The following is a 17,409-nucleotide window of genomic DNA, read 5'->3' as shown; positions in this document are numbered from 1 at the left end:
TCTCTAGTAGAACTCTTAATGCTCTAACTAAGAATAGGACTTAGTTCTTGACTGAGCATGTCCATGAGAGCAGAGATTACAGCATATATATATATATACATATACCTCTCCTAAACCAACAAGGATTTCCTATTACAATCCGATTAGGAAACAACTCACGTTTCCTAGTGTATGTTGGTTCTTCTCCATGACAGATGCCTCTATCAACAAGAACTCACATTCATCTTCCTATAAGGCTTTCTTATACTAATTGGACCAAATAACTGACAATTGTTCACCGAATACTCATGTTCATATCTTTACATTCTCCCACTTGAACATGAGACATGAACAAGCACAGCCTTTACCAATTATAAGAAGTGATCACATAGCCTTATTCAAGATTTTATCATCATGACCAACGTCCCATTGCATTTCAAAATACAGAAGCCAAGAATCTCATATTACTACCAAAACAATCATTGATTCAAGACTCACATGTATCCAATCTGCAATTATGACACATGATTAACAACACTAATCCAGAACATGCTCCCACTTTTCAAAAGATCACAATCTATATCAATCTTCAATGAAAAACAGCATTTCAATAACTGAATAAAATTCATGAAACATATAAACTTTTAAAACAAACAAATTGTCCTTGCAAAGTACCATATGAATCCAACAAGTCTATTATCAAAACCACAATACTCCAAAACGGAAGCCTTAGGTTTCGAAGCAAAGACTCTTATTAAAATATAAAACAAACTAACAAACTAAACATAACTAAGTAAGCTAGCTCAGACTAAAATGTAAACAAGGTCCCAAATTGAATTACTCACATAGCAGCAACCTTCAAACTTTCTGAAACAGATCAATTACTCTCACTGATCTAGAGTTTCCAACACTCTCATCCGAGATACATGTTTCTGAAACTCTCCAATAGGCAGTGCTTTAGTCAGAGGATCTGCAACCATCAAAACAGTGCTGATGTGCTGAACTTCAATCATCCCCTTCTTCACTTCCTCTCTTACTTTAAGAAATTTTACATCCATTAACCTTGAGGCAGAAGTTCTTCTATTATTTTTAGCAAAGAACACAGCAGAATTGTTATCACAAAACATCCTTACTGGTTTCTGAATCAATTTTACAATTTTTAAATCAGTCAGAAAATTCTTCAACCACACAGCTTGTTTCATCCCTTCAAAACAAGCTACGAACTCAGCCTCCATAGTGGATGTGGCTATCACAGTTTGCTTAGCACTCTTCCAAGAAACTGCACCACCATTTAACATGAAGATATAGCCACCGGTCGATTTTCTATCATCTATATCACCAGCCAAATCAGAGTCAGTATATCCTTCAAGTTCCAAAGATTCGCCATTTCCATAAACCAACATGAAATTCTTGGTTCTTTGTAAATATCTTAGAACCTTTTTGGCAGATATCCAATGTGCTTCACCTGGATTTGATTGAAACCTTCCCAACATTCCAGTTATAAAAGCAAAGTCAGGCCGTGTACATATAGTTGCATACATGAGACTTCCCACCAGAGAAGCATAAGGCTTACCCTGCATTTTCTCTGTCTCCAAGTCAGTCCTCGGACATTGACTCTTGGAGAACTTATCCCCTTTATTAACTGGAACTTGTCCACAACTACAATTCTCCATATTGAACCGGTGTAATACTCTATCAATGTAACCCTTTTGCGATAAGCCAAGTAGTCTTTTCTGTCTATTGCGTACAATCTCAATCCCCAACACATAGTGTGCCTCTCCTAGATCCTTCATATCAAAACTTTCACTGAGCATCCTCTTAGTTCTTTGTAATAACTGTGGACAAGAACTTGCTAGAAGAATGTCATCAACGTAAAGTACCAAAAAAATGAATTGAGAACCAGAAAATTTAAGATAAATGCAATCGTCCAATTTGTTTTCTTCAAATCCCTGAGAAGAGACAATCTGATCAAACTTTAAATACCATTGTCTAGAGGTTTGTTTTAACCCATAGATGGACTTATAGAGCTGGCAAACCATGTTTTCCTTCCCCCTTTCAACAAATCCAGGTGGTTGTTTCATATAGATGCATTCCTCTAAGTCGCCATTAAGAAAGGCTGTTTTGACATCCATTTGATGCAGCTCTAAGTCAAAATATGCAACCAATGCCATGACAACTCGCATTGAATCTTTAGAAGAGACTGGGGAAAAAGTATCGTTGTAATCAATACCTTCTCGTTGAGTGAAGCCCTTTGCAACTAATCGTGCTTTGTGTCTCTCAATTTTACCAAGAGCATCTCTTTTGGTCTTGTACACCCACTTACAACCTATAGGCTTGATTTGAGGGCTAGACTCCATAAGTGTCCATACATTATTTTTATACATGGAATCTAGTTCTTCTTTCATAGCATTCTGCCATAGAGTTGACTGTGAACTTTCAATGGCCTGAAAGTAAGAGATAGGGTCATCCAAATCACCAATGTCAAAATCTGCTTCTTGCAAGTAAACATAATCACTCGTAGCAGTTGATTTCCTGACTCTTGTGGACTTTATGGGTTCATTTAACACTGGTTGGTCAGAATTTGAAGCAGGTGCAGGTGCAGGTGCAGGTGCAGGAAGTTGATCATCGATTTCCATGGTGTGGTCAGTGGGAGAATCCGAATCTGCAAGTGTTTCTTCTCTTTCATTAATTGATGGCTGACTGAATAATGGAACCTGAGAGTAGTTGAGGGCTTCTGGGATGTCATGTAGCTGATCCATCTCTTCAAAAATGAAATTTTCCCGCGACAGATCTGTAACATCTTGATCCTCTAAGAATACTGCATTATGCGTTTCTTGGATCCGAGTGTGATGTTGAGGAATATAGAATCTGTAGCCCTTTGACTTTTCAGGATACCCAATGAAGTAACAAGATTGAGTCCTTGAATCTAATTTTCTTTCATTAGGATTATAGAACCTTGCTTCTGATTTGCAACCCCAAACGTGAAAGTATTCAAAATTAGGTGTTCTGCCATGCCATAACTCAAAAGGTGTTGAGATAACAGATTTGCTCAGTACTCTGTTCAAAATATGATTTGCTGTCTTCAAGGCTTCTCCCCACAAGAAACCAGGCAATTTGGATCTTGACATCATGCTCCTCACCATACCTATAAGAGTTCGATTCCTTCGTTTCGAGACTCCATTTTGTTGAGGTGTCCCTGGTGTTGTATACTGAGCTACAATACCATTTTGCTCTAAATATAGTGCAAATGGTCCCTTTTGCTGTCCTGATTCAGTGTACCTGCCAAAGTATTCTCCTCCCCTATCCGATCTAACAATTTTAATAACTTTACCTAACTGTTTTTCAACCTCAGTTTTGTAAACAATAAAACATTTAAGGGCATCAGATTTTTCTTTAATCAGAAAAGTATATCCCAGTCTAGAGAAGTCATCGATAAAGTTAACAAAATACTTGTTTCCACATATGGTTTTGACTGGAAAAGGACCACAGATGTCAGTGTGTATAATTTCAAGTAAACCTTTGCTTCTTTTGGCATCTAGTTTTCTAAAGTTGGTCATTTTTCCTTTCAAACAATCAACACATTCTGTTACAGTGACAGAATCTAGTTTGGGAATTAGTTCAGCTTTGCAAAGTTGAAGAATCCTTTCTTTAGAGATGTGCCCTAACCTTTTATGCCAAAGAATATAAGATGAATTATGTTCTAACATTCTTTTTGAATTGACATTAAACACAGACTGATCAACAAACTCAACTATACACTCTAGTCTCCAGAGATTTTCAGACAAGAGGGCAATGCCCAAAATTTTATGAAAACTGTTTTTCTTAAAAATTTTCAAACATACATCATCAGCAGAGAATGCATAACCATCTTTTATTATTTTAGAAGCAGAGAGCAAGTTTCTTCTCATTTTAGGCACATATAGCACATCTTTCAGTTGTAACACAAAACCAGAATTCAGTTTTAAGTTTACTACTCCAATGGAATGCATTGCAACCTTAGTCCCTTCCCCCACATAGACATGATACATAGTATTTCCAATTTCCTTTTGTTTTTGAAAACCTTTCAAAGAATTAGTTATGTGAACCGAGCATCCAGTGTCAAACCACCAAGAATCAACAGGTACTTCACAAAGATTTGACTCAACACAGACAAGTACTTGTTCCTTTTCTTTGCTCTTCACAAAATCTTTAAAAATCTCACAATCAACTTTTAAATGCCCTTTAGTTTTGCACCAAAAACACTTAAGTTTAGACACATCTTTCGGTTTAGCTTTAAATTTGATAGATTTTCTAGGGGAGTCATTTACTTTAGCAGATATATTGAATTTGTTAGAATTCTTAGTGAATTTAGAATTCTTACCAGGACCTGAAGAGCTGCCTTTATTGAATGCTCTCTTCTCTCGTCCAGGTTGCACATAATTTGCTTCTTCGATCTCCTTGCCTTTCTCTTGCTTTTGCCGAGTTTCCTCTTGCACACATTGTGCAATCAATTCATCTATGCCCCAGTTCTTGTCCTGAGTGTTGTAAGAGACTTTTAACTGACTATACTTGGTAGGGAGGGCTTGAAAAATCATGAACACAACCTGCTTCTCTCCAATGTTTATCTCCATGGAGTTTAGCTTCTCGGCAGCATCTGACATTTTCATTATATGATCCCTTATTGAACCAGTATCTTCAATCTTGTATTGAGTCAACACAGACATATACTGGCTTACTTCTGCCTTCTCGGACTCCTTAAATTTCTTTTCAATTGCAGCCAAATAATCCATAGCAAGCTCTGGTTTCTTAATTCCTCCCCTGATAGTGTCAGTCATTCCAGCTTCTATGATGGAAAATGCTACCTTGTTAGCTCTTGACCACCTCTCAAAATCTGACTTCTCAGCTCTGGTGCTTTGATCACTAATTACAGGCTTGGGATTTTCAATTGCTATATCAAACTCATTGAGAGTCAATAACAAGTTGATATCCCTCCTCCACTTCTTGTAATTGCTACCACCAGTAAGGATCGGAATGTTTGCTAAGTTTAAGGTCTTCATTGATCTTGCAGACATCGATGAACCTGAAATCACCATATGAACATTCAAAGTTCTGATTTCGTTTCACAGTTTATTGCACATCAAAGCTTTATAACCAATATTCATATATACAATCTTAACAACAACCAGTTGATAGGCGCATATAGGATTATTGATTTCAGAATAGATCATGAACTGATCACCGTATAATAAGAATCAACCATCACACTGATTTGTTCCATATATCTCAGTTTATGATCTTAATAATGACAATAAATTTGCATAAATTTAACCAGATATAATCATCTTACGAATGGCTTCTTTCATTATACAGACCATTAATATGCATTATTTTAAGAAACTAAATCATATGCTAAGAATGACTGCTTTTATGTTCATCAAAATCATTATACAAATCTCTATGCAAGATTCATGATATTTATTTTTCTGATCCGAGTTTTGAAGATCACATACCTTTTAAAGGGACAACCATCAATACCGCGCAGCGGAAACAATTTTGGACAGGTATTGAACACTCAATAACAAGATTTGGTTTACTCGGATTGCAAGTGAATGGGTCAAAATAAGAGGGACGAGTTAAAGTCCTCTTTTGCAGAAGTTTAAAACCCAGAAAACCCCAAAAAGAAAAACCGCGCCGATTTCGAATACCAACAGTTATATTAATCTAACCTAATTTTATCAAAAACGCACCTTTTAGGAAAATTATTTTGAGATTTAGAACCGGTTTCGAAACCTGATAATGGCTATTTTCATTGACCCGTGCTTGATTGATTTTAAGAACTTAAATCTAAGGCTCTGATACCACATGTTAGAATCAATTAGCCAAGATCAAGATTTAAGCCATAGAAAACACAATCAAGAAAGCATAAAACCTTTTACATATGAACTAATGTATTTACACTAACCTGATGAACCTCCATTGGAATATGCCATTGCAGCAGCTGTCCAAATTCTGTATGCTGCAATTCTTCTCCTCTCTAGTAGAACTCTTAATGCTCTAACTAAGAATAGGACTTAGTTCTTGACTGAGCGTGTCCATGAGAGCAGAGATTACAGCATATATATATATACATATACCTCTCCTAAACCAATGAGGATTTCCTATTACAATCCGATTAGGAAACAACTCACGTTTCCTAGTGTATGTTGGTTCTTCTCCATGACAGATGCCTCTATCAACAAGAACTCACATTCATCTTCCTATAAGGCTTTCTTATACTAATTGGACCAAATAACTGACAATCATATCTTTACACCATTTTGTTATCATAAATTTAACATGTATCAATTAATGATAAAAACGACAGAGAGACCACACACCAAGTGAGTGCTGAAGATTCATGAAAATTACAAAGGTGATTCTTTTATTTAATAATAAAATGTTTTTGTGTTCAACATTTTGATTGAAGGAAAATGAGATTGTAATAAAATAGACAAGGGCAATTCTCATCAAGTTTTTTTAATTTTTTTGGGGTCACAGTGACACGTGGTTCACAGTCATTGTCCGCGTTGAGGTCGTGTCACATGTTAATGGAGGTTCTTTTGACGAAAAGCGTAACAGAAGTATAAAAGTGTCACAATCCTCACTTTAGTTATGAAACTAGAATGAAAAAAACTTTATGTATGCAATTTAAAAAACAACAGAACTTCAAGTAGTAAAGTGAGAATTACCCGATAGTCAAATATATTATAAAAGAAATGAGATTGTAATAGAATAGTATCGTATTTTTTCTTCAAAAATAAAAAATAAAACAACATTTAACACTCTGAAGCGAAAAATAACCAAATGAATGAATTAGGTGAAGTAATTAGTACATGACGATTTTGGACTGTTAATAATATGACAAGGAAACTATTTAACTCAATTTTACCTGATGCATTTTCTTTTTAAAAGATTAAACTACATTGCAGAAAGGATCCTCTAATATCCCATTATCATGTGGATCAAAAAGACATCAAAAGTGTTCTCGAATGGGAGATGTCACATATGATGTAGTGGATCAGTCATTTGACCCTATTTTTGTTGTTGTTCTTTTATAGAGCGAGATGGAGTCAGATGCCTTTAATTTAATTTTTTAATGTATGAGTCTGATTGACAACCTATAGAATGAAAATTAAATCATTTTTAATTAATTTTTAATAGTTAATGTAACTAAGTATGGAGCCCGATATATTAATAAAAAAAATATTTGACACGCCTATAGGAAAAAAGAAGATTTAACATTTATATTCAATGAGTCACATCAACAATTAAATAAAATTTTGACATATTATATTTGATATCTATTTTGAACATGCCCTTACAAGTCATAACGAAATAAAATTACTCAACCAAATACAAGATCGATAGAATAGCAAAAGTATCATCGGTTCTATAATCTATTCTATAAATGTAATTGATCCTATAATTTGGGAAGAAAAAAAAGTGATAGGAGTTTTTATTTATTTATTCAATTCAATTTACGGAGAGTTGGATGGAGATCTCAACCATAGAATGCAAGCTGGATGGATGAAGTGGAATAGTGCATCCGATGTGTTGTGTGACAGTCGTATGTCACTAAAGCTTAAGGAAATTTTTTATAGGACGGTAATAAGGCCGGCAATGCTTTATGGCACGAAATGTTGGGTGGTGAAACATCAACATGTACATAAAATGGGTGTAGCAGAGATGAAAATGCTTCGTTTTACGGATAGATACACAAGAAAGGATAAGATTAGGAAAGAGGATATCCGAGGTAAAGTATGAGTAGCCGAAATTGAAGGAAAGATGAGAGAAAATCGGTTACGGTGGTTTGGACATGTGAAACAAAGGCTTACTGACGCTCCGGTTAGAAAATGCGATTACGTGACAGAGATTCATGGTCGAAGGGGTAGAGGAAGACCTAGAAAGACTTTGGAAGAGACTCTAAGAAAAGATTTAGAGTACTTGGATCTAACAGAAGATGTGACACAGAACTGAGAGCAATGACATTCTAGGATTCATATAATTGTTCCCACTTAGTTGGAAAAGGCTTTGTTGTTGTATTCAGTTCAATATATGGTAGACGTTCAATTTACACACAACTCTTTTTACTTTTTACATTTAATTTTTAGCTTTCATATAAAAATAATTAAAAAAACATAAATTAGTATATAGGAGGCAAAGTAATATCAACTTAGATTTAGTAGTATTCCTCTTCATTTGTGACTCCAGACAATTCATGGCTTGTTAAGACATGTAATGCTCTGCATTCTGGCCACAACTCACGAGGCTTGTTATGATATGCATTTTTGCAACACTTAGTCTACTATTTAGGAATAATTTAAAAAAAAAATCTAGGAATGAGTAGACACTGGGCCTAAAATTATTATTTTTTAAATTAATAACAAAACAGGACGCTAGTCATATAATGAACGTGTTCTTACCAGTAAGAACACGTTTATTGGCTGAAAATTTACAAGTGTTCTTACCAGTAATAACCTTTGTAAATTTTTAGCTCAATCAGTTAACGTGTTCTTACAGGTTAGAACTCTTAATATATAATTGCCTACTATGTTGTACTAATTTCCAAAAAAATAATTTAAGGCTCCGGGGTCTACTATTTCCTAGATCCTTTTTTTTTACATGTATTTTGCTAACACTTTGCCTACTATTTCGGAATCATTTGAAGCGAGGCTAGTGTCGGGGCTAATAGTGATGTTTTGGCGTGCCACGATGCGAAGATTAGCGTATCAAAACGTTAGAAAAATACATGGTATGACACACTAACCCTTGCATCGTGGCACACCAAAATGTCGTTCTTTGTCTCAACATGACAAGCGTCGCAAATTGTAGGCATAATGTATGTCATGACACGCCATGCATTCTGTCAATAATTCATGACACTTGTTATGGCGTGTCAAGACAAGTCATGGCTTGTAAAGACATGTGACATGTCATCGTATGCCAACATCGATGTTTTGGCATGCCACAATGCGAGAGTTAGTGTGTCAAAGTGTTAGAAAAATACATGGCATGACATGCTAACCTTAACATCGTGGCACGCCAAAAACATCGTTGGTGACCCCAACATGACAAGCATCGCAAATTGTCGACAGAATGCATTTCATGACACACCATGCATTCTGTTGACAATTCACAATGCTTATTATGACGTGTCACAATGGGAGGGTTAGCGTGTTAAGACAAGTCATGGCTTGTCAAGACATGTCATGCCCTGCATTCTAACGATAACTTGAGATACTTGTTATGACATGCATTTTTCTAACACTTTACCTATTATTTCGGAATAATTTTTTTTTAAAGGATCTAGGAAAGCAGATTATGGGGCCTAAATTGTTTTTTCTTCATAAATTAGTACAAAACAGGACACTAGTCATATATGAACTTGTTCTTACCAGTGAGAACACATTCATTAATGGAGTTGAGAATTTACATGTGTTCTTATTGGTAAGAACACGTTCATTTGTAGAACTGAAAATTTACAAGCGTTATTACCGGTAATAACCTTTGTAAATTTTCAGCTCAATAAATGAAAGCGTTCTTACTGATAAGAACCCTTTATATAATTGCCCACTATGTTGTAGTAATTTCCAAAAAAAAAAAATTTAAGGTTCCAAGGTCTACTCTTTCCTAGATCTTTTTTTTTTATGTACATTTTGCCAACACTTTGCCTACTATTTCGGAATAATTTAAAAGCGAAACTATTGTCGAGGCTAATAGCGATGAACGAGATATCTTAAGTTCGATTCTCGCCAAAATCGAATTAGAACCATATTATTATGGCTCGTCCATTCTGAAGCTTAACTTACTTTTCAGCTCTTTAGTGTAGATAATATAAATTGTTAATAAATAAAAAAAGAGGGCAAAATAATTTTAAAAAAAAATTATGGATAAATTTATCATTTTATCATTGAACAATCTTAACATGAAAAAATATCAGTACTTTTAGAGTTGACAGTCAGTCTCGTCCTGTAAACACTCATCGAGTGAAAACAAGAGAAATGGAAGCGAGGGTGTTCCCGCTAACGTGCGCAGCGCCTCCACTTTCGCCGACGCCATCGTCATCTTCCTCGCATGCAAGGCTCTGGTCCTCTCAGTTGAAGCCAAAATATGTTTCAGGTGCATAACACAACCTCTCACTATTTACTCACATCAGTTGGTTTTTGAAATTTGAACTTTTTCTTTCTATTAAATTTGTACGCTTTCTGGGTTTTAATTGGAGCTTTTGAACCTTTTCTCTCTGAATTTTTATGCTTTTCTGGATTTTTATGGCAGTTTTGAACCTTTTCTTTTCTGAATTTGTATGCTTTTTCTGGGTTTTTGATGGTCAGTTTTGAGGAAGAGCGTGAAAAAGGAAGAACCAGTATTAGAAGGTCTTCCAAAAGAGTACTACGACGATGTGAGTGCCCTTTATCCTTTAATTTAGCCAAATGGGTGCTCAAATTTCCTGTTTTTCTGTGATTGTACGTGTAAAGTTTTGTATTTTATTTATGGGTTTTGCCGAATTCAGTAGCGGTATTTGTTAGCATGTTTTCTAGTTTTGGAAGCTGGAAGTGGAAGTAAGCTTTTTCTGAATTAGGAATGGCAAGCTCAGCAAAGGGAGAAGACGAAGGAGCTCAATCGAAGGCGCCAAGAGGAAGACGAAGAGGAGGAGAGGAAGGTTGAAGAGTATAGGGAGATTGGCATGAGATTGAAGGATTATCCTGAAGAAGATGTCCGAAATGCTCGGAAGCTGATTTCGAGCTTTATCAGAGCGGCTGAAGAAGTGGAAGAGGTGATTTCAGAAAACCCGTTGTGCTAAAATTGGCTTTAGTCTTTTAGGAAGACATTCAGTTTTCACTGTGATCACTTTCAGTTTCTTAAGTTTGTTTTATTGCGTTTTGTACTTGTACTCGGACTGTGAGTTAATTGATGTTTAATTGATGTTCATGATTTATATGCAGAAAATTGAGGAAGCTGCTGAGAAAGGGGAACTGACTGAACTTGTTTTGATGGTCATATGGAATCGCCTTGATCTCGCTCGACGTGATGTAAGTTGATGGGACTATGACAATTTCGTGGTTGTGCTGATGTTTGTTGATGACCAACACAGTGACCTATCTTTAGTAGTATTTGTAATTGTAAGGTTTCATTAGCTCAAATTTCAAACTTTTGCGGTGACATGATATCAGAATTGTGGTCAAGAAAATTTAATTTTTTTCCTTTAATTTTTTCATAACTTGGTAGAATATGATTCTGAAATAAACTGATTCAGAGCTATAGAAATGAAGTTTTCTGTAACCTAAAAGTCAGTGGCTGCCCTCTACAAACGGGCAATGGTTACTGATTGCTTGAGATCAACATACTCAACCTAATAAGTAGCTTGGATCAGTCTAATGTTATAGATAACCTATCACATTTTCCTCGCGACTCTTCAACTGTCGTCATCTCTCTCTATCTCTCACGCTCGCCAGCTTATTGATTTTGGGTATTTATGATCTCTTTACAGGATGAAAAGGATGTTATTAGAAGTCTCGATTTGCTATACAGAAGGGTCGAGGTACGAGCTGCTCTCATCCTATTCTATGTTCTAGCCATGAAATGTTGATTTTAGTATTTTGGAATCAGCTGTTAACCTTTTTATACTTTGATTCCATTCCAAGTGGGAGAATTGGAGCTATTGCAATCACTCAATGATTTCAGCGTGGAATATCTTACATAATTAGTATAGATTAGCGATAATACACCCTAACTCGTTGTGTACAATTTTATATTCTTCAAAGGCAATCAGAAAATTTGAGTTCTACTTAACATTTTAGGCTGAGATTTTGAAAAGGGAGGCTACTCCTGCCATGAGACTGCTCAACGATCTTTTGAATATGCATGATGGGTTCGATGGTGAAGGGTGGCTGAAGGAATGCAAAAAGCGCATGATTGATACTTTTCCACGAGAGGATCCATTTAGCATTCTTGTTCCAGCAGGATTTGACATTGATAAGGTATGATTCGAATTTGCAGATTGCAGACTTATTATGATTGATTGTTTCCAGATTTCCAGCAGAAAAGTTTTAATCTGTGAAGAAAAATATCGAAACTTGTAAACGGACAAGACAGTTTACACTTCAAAATGCAAATGAACATTGTTGGAAACAAATTTTTGTCCCAAAACAAGTTTTAAGTATTATCAGATTATTGATCAACTCATAACAGATGGTGATGCTAACGAATTTGTAACTGTTACGTCATTTTTTATTTGATTGTCTTTTTCCTCTATCAGCACGAAGGACCACTCAGGCTACCAGTTGAAGCTGACGATGCTCTGTTGAGGGTGGACTTTGTTAGAGAGGTCGATGCATTGCTGCAAGAGGTTCGGGCTGAGCAAAGTGAAGTACAAAATGCACAAGGGCTTGATCCTGAAGCCATTGCTAGTCGGTTGAAGCAACAGGAGAAGCAACGTGCCATACGCTTAGTAGAATCCATACTAGACCTGGCCATTAATTTGCAGTGGTAGCAAAATTATGTTATATATATATATATATATATATATATAGAAAGAGAGAGAGAGAGAGAGAGAGAGAGAGAGAGAGAGAGAGAGAGAGGGAGAGGGGGGGGGGGGGAGTTTGTAGCCTTTTCTTTTTTCTTGCTGAAGGGGAAGGGGTTTTTGGTTGCCTAGAAAGATCAAAGATTATTCAATGAAAATTAATGATTTTATTGCTTTAATCGAAAATTAATGGCATCGAACTTACAGGAAAAGGCTCTTGAATTTACATGGAATTTACAGCAGTGCCGTATGTGCTACTATACTGGAGCTACAAGCTTCTGGCTTCAAACAGAGCACAACTATGAGACTTCATTTCGTAAGCAAATAAACCCGCCGGTTGTTCGGCAACTGGCTCGCCGTCAGTTGAGAAAAAACCTGGAAATGGAAGAGCCGTGTCGACCAAACGGAACCATCCCATACCTTCCGGCAGTGGAGGCAGAATAACAGTTTCTGAAAGATCAGCTGCACTGAAGGCAACAAATAAGTCACCCCATGAAAGGGAAGAATCGTCTGCTGATTTGTACGCTTCCTCTTCGTCTGCTTTCAACTTCATGGCAAGGAATTTGCTGGATGGATCTTCCCATTTGGGAGAAGATTGATCACTCCCGTACCAGTCTATATTTTCTTCTTTCAAGAAGTTCCTCTTCTGAAGTAGGTCGCTCCGCCTTATCCTAAACGAACTTAAAAATGCGATGAATTGTGTGGTTTGAGTAGCAAAACCTGTTCCCAGTGCGTTCCAGTCGAAAGCTTTTCTGTCGCTGTATGCAGGGGAACCACCTGCAGATTGTCCGTACTCATCTCCCATGTTAAGAACAGGAACGCCGAGTGAAACAAACAAGATAAAGAGAAAGTTCCGAATTTGTTTAAGTCGCCTTTCAAGTACAGCGGTTTTATTTGTAGGCCCTTCTTCCCCACAATTGCAACTCAGTTCTGCAGCTAGCTCAACACCACTGAAACTAACGAGGTCCACGAGAGAAAGTCCGGAGTTCCTGGAAATAAAGTTGAAAGAGGATGCTGGCCCTCGTCCATCTGAGAAGATGTCCCCGTTCCCACAAAGCCGTGTAGCAAGGTCACTGAGAAGACCCTCACCCCTCAGAAAGTTTCTCACATCATTAGAGAATTTCGTATTCACTTCTGCCCACCTCTTCCAGTGAGGAAAGCGAGTTTCCTTTGGTACCAAGCCACGGGGATCCCAACAGTCTGCGATGATCTTGGTCTTCGAGAGTAGAGGATCAAAAGCAATTGCTTCGACCAAAGGCGGACGAGATAAGTATTCACCATTAGACCCTCGCAACAGAGATGATGCATTTATAAAACAAAAGCCATCAACGTGAAACTCAGTCACCCAGTACCGAAGACTATCCAATACCATTTGTTGCACAACAGGATAGTTACAATTCAAAGCATTTCTGGCTTCCAAATCCTCAACCCCGTTTACGTGATAATACGATGAGATATCAATTCCTTGCATAGCTTCACCCTCAGAGGTGTGGGTGAAAACAACTTCCAGTAGGACCTCTATTCCGTCGGCATGAAAAAATTTCACCATCTCTTTCATAGAAATGACAGCTGATACAGGCCCTCTAGGAGGTCCGAAACAATTCATTGGTGAAAAGAAATGGACAGGAAAATATGGACCCTTTTGCTCATCAAATGGGAAAATCGGCTCTAACAAAACTGCATTCACACCGAGAGCTTTAAAATGCTCCAACTTCTCTGTCAAACCCGAAAATGTGCCTGCTATGTTAGTTGGTAGCTTACTAGACTTGTGTTTGGTGAAACGTTTCACATTCAACCGATAAACCACTAGTTTTTCCAGCGTTAAGTCAGGCCGAACATCACCAGCCCACTCAAAAGCAGGTTCCTCACATAGTCTTCCAAGATACTTCGACCCTGTCCCATGTGGAACTGATTTCGCAATGATCTTAGCATATGGATCCAGCAAGACATTCCCTTCATCAAATCTATAACCATAGCTCACAAAATCCCATGCATTTTCAAATGACGCATGCCAGATGTCACCTGATCGATTGACATATGGATCTAGATCGAGCTCCAACACAGGTTTTTCAGCTGTGGTCTCAGCATACAAGCATAAAACTACACTTTCTGCGTTTCTTGAAAAGATGGCAAAGTTCATAGAACCGTCATTAGAGAAAGAGACACCCAATGGAGCAGGACAGCCTCGACCAAAACCAACTGGAAAACAGAAATTTGTCTTCCTATGGCTTCTTATTTCCAAGTCACTCAAATCAGCGTCTGCGGGAGATTTCAGAACAAACGAGAGGTAGAAGGGGATTTGTTTAGCCTCAAACTCCAATTCGAGAGTAAACTTGCCAGAAGAAGTCCCAGTGAATGGAGTTTCAAGGGCAGTAGTTCTGTCAGCTGGGGTCGAACTTCTGAAATTCGAAGGCACGAAACTAGATGAATCAGCTCTATACATTCCCCAACTCAGTACTAGTCTCCTATCACTTCTGGACAGGTGCAACAATGAAACTTCGATATTCACAGCGTATTTGGCATTTCTCTTTCTAACAAAGACATTTACCGGATCCCCAGTGTCTGTCCTAAATAGATAAGTTGATACCTTGCCTACTTCTTCAGTTTCAGTACCGGTGGAGACTCTTTGCTCCACTGGCTCAACAGAAACTCTGGATGTAGCATACACTTTCCATTCACGGTCCCTTAGAGGCCTTTCCTTCAAAATTTGCACAACTTCTCGTAAAACTAGATTTCTTTCTGTACCCAATTTCACATAACCATGAACACCGTTGTTCCTGTGTCCATAACGATCAGTAGCTGTCAGCTTAGGCAATTCAGTGGTTCCACAATTCAAACAACAGGAGGCCTGTATTGCGATTGACAGCGGAAGAGTTGCCATCCTAGAGCCTCAAACACGAAGGTCTCCCTAGTCAAATGTGCACAGGCATTCTGTTCAAAAGAAAGCATATTAATTTTTCATTAAAAACAAACAATTTTTTTCCAAATCTCCCTAATATTTTGGACCCTAGCAAATCATCATCTCCTGAACAAACTTCTTAAATCACCGGCATTCGATAAAGAAGCATAATTTCCAATTTTTCATGCTGCAACATGAAATTGCAAATTGCAATGACAACATTTTACAGATAAATAAAAAAGAACAGGATCCATGAGAGTGGTCACAAATGATCAAAAACTATCAAATGATAAAAAATAAAATAAAAAAAAACTGTGTGAATCAAGAAAAGAAGCTAAACCCAGATTTTGGTTTGAGATAATCTAAGATGGGTTGGTCATAATTCAAGTAAAAACAATAAAAAAATCCAGAAGGGTGTTCATAATTAATTGCATCAGCAGCTAATCAACCAGAAAGAAGATCATAAGCATTAACAAATTGAGAGATTTGATTACAACAAAGCGGGAGATATGAACTAACTTACACAATTAGACTTGCTCAGTGAGCATCGTACTCATGCAGAAGCAGCAGGAAGGGGAGTGAGAGAGAGAGGACAAGAGAGCAGAGAGGCGTGGGATTTCGGTTTTTGGAAAGTTGTCAGGATTTTATTGACCGCAGAGCGCAGCAAAGCCGATCGAGATCGAGATGGGTAAGAGTGAACTTGAATTGTTCCTATGAAATTGCTCGACCGTTCGATTTTTGCTAAAATTTAAACTTTGTAAAGATAATAATATTTTAACAAAAAAAAATTATAGCAAATGACCATTTTGACTGATACCGTTAAAACTTTCGTCTAAAATAAAATATTTTGAGAGAAAAATAAAGGACAAAAGTTCTAACGAAATTATCTAAATTACCTATACATGTCAAAAAGTTATAGAGTTAAATCGTCTTTATGTTGAATCGTTCTACTATTAATTGTGCCGAGTTCTGATAAAACTTAACACATGTCGAGTTATGCAAGATGTTAAATAGGGATAATATTAATGTAATTAGTAGTAGGTTGCATGCCCGTCTTTAAAATTTCAACATATTCTTGATTACACTTGTTAATAAAAAATAAACTCATGTTAAAATATACAAATGAGTAGACCTGACAAATGGCTCATGTTTGTCGAATTCGTATCGTTTTATCTTAATAAATCTATCGTGTTAACCTCGTTATCTTAATGGGTTTTTAACAGGGGATCCGATAATGGCCCGACTCGTTAACTGATCGTGTCGTTTCATGTCAGGATAATCGGTAATGCAAGAAGTTGTCTGGTCTAATGTCTAGAACTTGCAAACAATCGCGTTTGCGTCAATTACATATCATATCCATTATCTTAACAGGTGATCCAGCAACGATTCGATTCGTTCACGTGTTCTTAAGGGGTGACACGATAATAACCTGACTCGTTAACTAATTATCTTGAAACCTGTTATTTTCATGTTGTTTCGTGTCGTATTAATGGTCATAAAAATAAAATAAAATAAATTGTCACGCCTAGAAATTAGAACCCATCACCACATTGGCATTCTAATATTACAAATTAAGCCCCTATTATATATCCACAGAACGATTTTGTATGATCCTCAATCCATTTACAAGAACGATTTCGTTAGCCGGTTAATCCGAAATCTGTTATTTTCATGTCATTTCGTGTCGTATTAACGGATCATTAAAAAAAATTGTCACAGGCCTAGAAATTAGAACCCATCACTACATTGGCTTTCTAATATTACAAATTAGGCTCCTATTATATATCCACAGAATAAATAGTACTAATCAATGATCCTTATGCATTTACAAGAACGAGAAGAAGGCTTTGATCCTAAAAAGATGTGTCTGCCGGAAGGAAAAACTAACTGCGAATTTCTGGACTGGCATCAGATTCGTGTTTACTACCCATTTGAGGCGTTCTCTTTGTACGAACAAGAGGACTGCTCTCTTCTTCATCAACTTCTACTTCCT

At 36.9% G+C, this 17,409-nt stretch overlaps 2 protein-coding genes across 2 annotated transcripts; one reads left to right on the top strand and one right to left on the bottom strand.

Annotated features, from left to right (window-relative positions):
• Window positions 1–9,933: 9,933 nt before the first annotated feature.
• LOC126616021 (protein PALE CRESS, chloroplastic-like) lies at window positions 9,934–12,729 on the top strand. Its single transcript, XM_050283970.1, has 7 exons — window positions 9,934–10,116; window positions 10,329–10,396; window positions 10,577–10,771; window positions 10,941–11,027; window positions 11,486–11,536; window positions 11,796–11,975; window positions 12,254–12,729. Exons 1-7 carry the CDS (start codon window positions 9,999–10,001, stop codon window positions 12,485–12,487), a joined length of 933 nt encoding a protein of 310 aa, XP_050139927.1. The 5' UTR covers window positions 9,934–9,998; the 3' UTR covers window positions 12,488–12,729.
• On the bottom strand, window positions 12,662–16,137 carry LOC126616020 (isoamylase 2, chloroplastic-like). Its single transcript, XM_050283969.1, has 2 exons — window positions 15,940–16,137; window positions 12,662–15,448 (listed from the first exon to the last, which is right to left on the bottom strand). Exon 2 carries the CDS (start codon window positions 15,396–15,398, stop codon window positions 12,786–12,788), a length of 2,613 nt encoding a protein of 870 aa, XP_050139926.1. The 5' UTR covers window positions 15,399–15,448; window positions 15,940–16,137; the 3' UTR covers window positions 12,662–12,785.
• Between the last annotated feature and the right edge of the window lie 1,272 nt (window positions 16,138–17,409).

This window comes from Malus sylvestris, chromosome 3 (genome assembly GCF_916048215.2).
Source record: "Malus sylvestris chromosome 3, drMalSylv7.2, whole genome shotgun sequence".
NCBI lineage: Eukaryota > Viridiplantae > Streptophyta > Magnoliopsida > Rosales > Rosaceae > Malus > Malus sylvestris.
This window is presented reverse-complemented; position numbering and strand designations above follow the sequence as displayed.

Bases quoted from the DNA above. Each gene is read 5' to 3' on its own strand.
- LOC126616021 (XM_050283970.1), top strand. From the start codon at position 9,999: ATGGAAGCGAGGGTGTTCCCGCTAACGTGCGCAGCGCCTCCACTTTCG. The intron at 10,397-10,576 runs GTGAGTGCCCTT...TTTCTGAATTAG, and splicing joins CAAAAGAGTACTACGACGAT to GAATGGCAAGCTCAGCAAAG. The intron at 11,537-11,795 runs GTACGAGCTGCT...TTAACATTTTAG, and splicing joins TGCTATACAGAAGGGTCGAG to GCTGAGATTTTGAAAAGGGA.
- LOC126616020 (XM_050283969.1), bottom strand. From the start codon at position 15,398: ATGGCAACTCTTCCGCTGTCAATCGCAATACAGGCCTCCTGTTGTTTG.